The sequence below is a fragment of the Aptenodytes forsteri genome, unplaced genomic scaffold (assembly GCF_000699145.1).
Source record: "Aptenodytes forsteri isolate BGI_AS27 unplaced genomic scaffold, ASM69914v1 Scaffold349, whole genome shotgun sequence".
In the NCBI taxonomy this organism is placed as follows: domain Eukaryota; kingdom Metazoa; phylum Chordata; class Aves; order Sphenisciformes; family Spheniscidae; genus Aptenodytes; species Aptenodytes forsteri.
In genome coordinates this window covers 4250996-4255788 of record NW_008794452.1, presented here as the reverse complement: position 1 = coordinate 4255788, position 4793 = coordinate 4250996, and the positions used below count along the sequence as shown (strand labels likewise).

Sequence of the window (4793 nt, the reverse complement as noted above, 5' to 3'; positions counted from 1 at the left end):
CGGGTGGGGGGGGGGGGGGGGAAGCAATGAAACAAAATCCCCAGTGTGGCTCATTTTGAGTAGCAATTTCCATTTGGTGGCTGAACTCTCTCATTTCCACCACACACCCTCTAGACCATCCTATGTGGTGGTCAGGCTACACGGCAGCATAAGAGCCAGCACAGCCACACGGCATCGGGGGCTGCTGTATCTGGACCTGCTGCGAGGCAAACACCTTCTGTGCAGGACAGGAGGCACAGCCCATTTCCTCAAGGCACAGAAACCCTGCAAGAGGGAACCAGCCTGACCCACGAGGTCTGTCAAGTCTGGAGGGGAGGGAGAAGTAGGAGGAGAAAAAGAAAACAAAACCAAAAGAAAAATCACCTCTCTTCTTTTAATTCCTTCTCTAAGCAAATACACCACATCTTCTCCCTCGCAGTCTGTAGCTTTGAAGCCTTTTGTCCAATTGAGAAGGATACCCTAAAAAGAAAGAAAATAGGTTATCAAGTTTCCTGGTGCACTACAGATTGCCCCAAAAATCCTACAGTCCTCTAAGGGATGATCACTTAGCATTTCTAATAAAATAAATAATTCCCTGCATTTGCTGCCTATTTTCTCCTTCCTTATATATGAATATTCATCTTATTTTTGCTAAGACTAGAATGTTATTCTGTACACTTGACATTTCAAATGCTTTAGTGTGAGGTTATACAGAAAAGTCTCTATGAAAAGGAATATCTCTTTATATATGTGGAAATTGCATCTAAACCTACTAATCATGCTTGGTCTCCAAATTTCTGGAGCAATGCAACAAACTCAAAAAAAAAAAAAGTGTGACAGAAACAACAAAGTCACCAAAAAAAAAAGTGTGACAGAAAATGTCTGTCTTCAAAAAAAGTGCTAAGTAGACAGGAAACTATTAATAGCTGCAGAGGTGGAGTTGGTGGAAGTATGTGGCAGTGAAGAAGTTAAACATGAAAGCGAAGAGAAAAAGGGTACACTTGACAGCGACACGCTGCAGGCCACACTGTCACCTGCAGAGTGACATAGCCAAGCAGGCCCTGGTCCACCCTCTCCATCCAGGGAGACCAGATCAGCTGGGGAACAGGAGCTGGCAGCAGGGATGGACTTTTGCTTACTGCTCGCAAAACCCAATAAGTATCACAGTCCAGCAGGTGGACTGGAAAAAACATGATACCTTAAAAAAAGGGATATCACCACCATGGAAAATTTAAATGCTCTTATCCGTCACAGCCATGGGCTGAACAGCATTTGCATTTGTCCTGGTTTCGGCAGGGATAGAGTTAATTTCCTTCCTAGTAGCTGGTACAGTGCTGTGTTTTGGATGCCCAAAGGGATATTCCATACCATGTGATGTCATGCTCAGTACATAAACTGGGGAAAGCTGGGGGGGGGGGCCGCTGCTCAGGGACTGGCTGGGCATCAGTCCGCGGGTGGGGAGCGCACTGTGCATCACTTGCTGTGTGTAGTATTATTATTACATTATTATTATTATTGCTATTATTATTTAATTTCAATTATTACCGTTTATCATCAGTCCGCGGGTGGTGAGCAACTGCACTGTGCATCACTTGCTTTGTGTAGTATTATTATTACATTATTATTATTATTGCTATTATTATTTAATTTCAATTATTAAACCGTTTATCTCAACCCACGAGTTTTTCTCACTTCTACTCTTCCAATTATCTCCCCCAACCCAATGGGGGCGGGGGGACGGGGCGGAGTGAGCGAGCAGCTGTGTGGTACTCAGTTGCTGACTGAGGTTAAACCACAACAGCATTACTACCTTTAAAGGAACTATTTATAGGAGCAGCTGTACTGGTCAGGGTCAGAGCATGAACCCTCCCCTTGAACAACCTCCCTGTAAGTGTCACATAGATGATACGAAGGCAGAGAAATCAGGCCTAGCATAAGCACAAAAGCAGATTCAAAAGATACTAAGGAACTTACAGCATCCAGACTGGTCTGCTTGCAAGGGAAGGAAAACGTGAAGCCAAGAGGAAGACGTGCGCCTTTTATCCCCATATAATCCAGGAAGTCAGAAATGCAGGTAACGATGTGATCAAACAGCTTTAAAAAGAATAGTCATGCATTTGAAGTTGTACATGTTACATGCTCCTAAGAAAGTACTTAAGTAGCAGTGCTGCAAAACAGAAACACAAATACTCACCTCTTCTCCTGTTCCCTGCATCACTTCTATAGGAATGGCATAGATTTTGTTGTGCATCTCAACTGTTCTCCTTTTACCGCTGCGGATTTTCACCAGCAAAACTCTAAAGTTTGTCCCTCCAAGGTCAAGTGCCAGAAAGTCTCCATTCTCTGTAAAAGAGTATGTGTGTGTATTTAAAGAACCGTAAGCAAAATCTTAAAAAGTGCTTTCCCCAGAAAGCACTGTGACGTAAAATCTCTGAGAAACTCTCAGTTGGGAAGACCTTCATCAAAGGAGGATCTTAGATGCTGCTCTGATTATTCCAGCCCTTTTTTTGTGGTTTTTGGTTTTGTTTTGTTTTAAACCAACAGGGGAAAGAGGACCCACACAACTGTTCCCTGAGAGAAAGCAGAAATTTGGCCAGCCACCCTGGAATGCAAAGAACTACCCAGGTTGTGCGGACAGGGTTCGGATGGGTTTGGGTTATGAGCCAGCTGTGGTTTTCTCCCCCCGGGCCCTGGCTTGCTTGCACCCTGGGGCAAGGACATGGGGCCAGGCTGCCAGCAACCGCACAAGGGCAGCACAGGCTGCCCTGCCCGGGGCTGGGATTTCCTCATTTGCAAAGCTCAGGAGGCTCCCTCTTTCATTGCACCAGATCTGCTCACCCTCCACCAAACCCAAACCCCATCTCTGGGAGCCCATTTTGGGCGCCCCACAGCCAAGCCAGTGCCCTCACTCCAGCGAGGGCATGCTTCTACCTGACCCATCCGGTGTGCTGCGGACAAAGGTGGGCAACATTTTCACTTTGGCAGTCTCATGAGTCTTCTTCTTCAGCCCCGCTTCCATCTCTGCCCTCATCCTCTTCTTCACCTGCAGCAGCTGCTCGTGGGTGAGCTTGAACTCGGCCAATGTCTCGTCGATGAGCCGGTGCTGTTCCGACAGCCGGTATGCCACTGCCGTCACCATCGCTGCTCCCTTCCCACTGCCGCTCTCCGATAGTAGGAACCGCACTTCCGAGTCAGGCACCAAGCGCCGGGTGGTTTTGTGCAAGCGCCGGGCATACCTGCGGGGAGGGGAGGCTGCAAGCCCACTGTCTGCATTGCCTCCCCCACGGCCCCCAAAATCTATGCTGCCAACACGGACCGACCTCAAGGGGAGAGAAGAGCCTCATCACACCCAAACTAGCTAGAGCCTCCTGAGCAGGAAAACCGCCAGGGAAGAGCAGTTCTTCCCTATGGCCTCTTTCCTCCTGAATTTCTGAGAAAAGCCAGAAAAAAAAGCAGGGGGGAGCATCAGAGTCTCATCCCCTGAACCTCACCCTAGATGGGAGAAACCCCCTGGCTCCAATGCTGCTCCAATCTCCTCTCCTGGGGTCATCAAGCTTTCCTGAACTCACTGGTTTACATGGTGTGGGGAAACAGTTCAGAAACAAAAATTGCCCATGTATGTTATCTTAACACATCCTAGACTTGCCCATCTGGAAAAGCTATTCCAAGAATGCTACTTTGAAATTTTTTTTTTGTTTCCCAAAATTTTATGTTTTTCTTTAACTAAGGAAAATCTTTTTTTCAACAAAATAATGGGAAACTGAAAAGGAGACGTTAAACATTTTTATCCTTTCCAAAGTTTCCCCATAAACAACACTCAGCCGTCCCAGCCCGCTCCAATGCCAAGGTATGTCCTGTATGCTGTGCTTCTGCTCCCATTCAGTACCCACAGCCAAGACAGGAAACTGACTTGTTATCACCAGCTACTATTTACTAAATAAAAGCCTTTTGCCATGTGTGCATAAACCGTACCTGCACACTGCCTATTTCTTCCATTTCTTTTTTCTGACCTTGGAAACTCTTACGCAGGTGCTGCTCTCCCAGTGCACACAGGCCAGCAGCCACTCCCAAACATCCACAGCGTTGGGTCTTGGGCACTTAGATTATTTTTGACACTAAGACTCACACCAAACCCTGTTACCAGGACCAGGTATACCCACAGCAAAAGAGCTCAACTTCCTCTCTGATTTTTACATAAATCTAAACAGCTGCTTGATTAAAAATGTAACTTCCAAGATGGGTAAAAACAACAGTTTTTAAAAGGCCACAGAAACGTAAGCATCACCTAAGGCACCTGAAGGTGCACAAGTCCATGGGACCCGATGAGGTCCATCTGCGGGTCCTGAAGGAACTGGCGGATGAAGTTGCTAAGCCACTCTCCATTGTATTTGAGAAGTCGTGGCAGTCCGGAGAAGTTCCCACTGACTGGAAAAGGGGAAACATAACTCCCATTTTTGAAAACGGAAAAAAGGAAGACCCAGGGAACTACAGGCCAGTCAGTCTCACCTCTGTGCCTGGGAAGATCATGGAACAGATCCTCCTGGAAGCTATGCTAAGGCACATGGAGGACAGGGAGGTGATTCGAGACAGCCAGCATGGCTTCACCAAGGGCAAGTCCTGATCGACTAACCTAGTGGCCTTCTATGATGGGGTGACTACATCAGTGGACACGGGAAGGGCTACAGATATCATCTGTCTGGACCTCTGTAAGGCCTTTGACACAGTCCCCTACAACAGCCTTCTCTCTAAACTGGAGAGGTATAGATTTGATGGGTGGACTGTCTGGTGGGTAAGGAATTGGTTAGATGGTCACA

The 4793-nt window shown here is 47.0% G+C and overlaps 1 protein-coding gene across 1 annotated transcript in view; it reads right to left on the bottom strand.

The window, feature by feature from the left end:
* The window catches only part of LOC103908208 (hexokinase-1), a 43013-nt gene that overhangs the window by 10746 nt on the left and 27474 nt on the right, over positions 1-4793 (bottom strand). The window contains exons 10-13 of the mRNA XM_009290543.1: positions 2911-3215; positions 2174-2322; positions 1954-2073; positions 364-459 (exon numbers count right to left, since the gene is read on the bottom strand). Coding sequence (XP_009288818.1) covers positions 364-459; positions 1954-2073; positions 2174-2322; positions 2911-3215 — 670 coding nt within the window. The remainder of the gene's footprint in view (positions 1-363; positions 460-1953; positions 2074-2173; positions 2323-2910; positions 3216-4793) is intronic.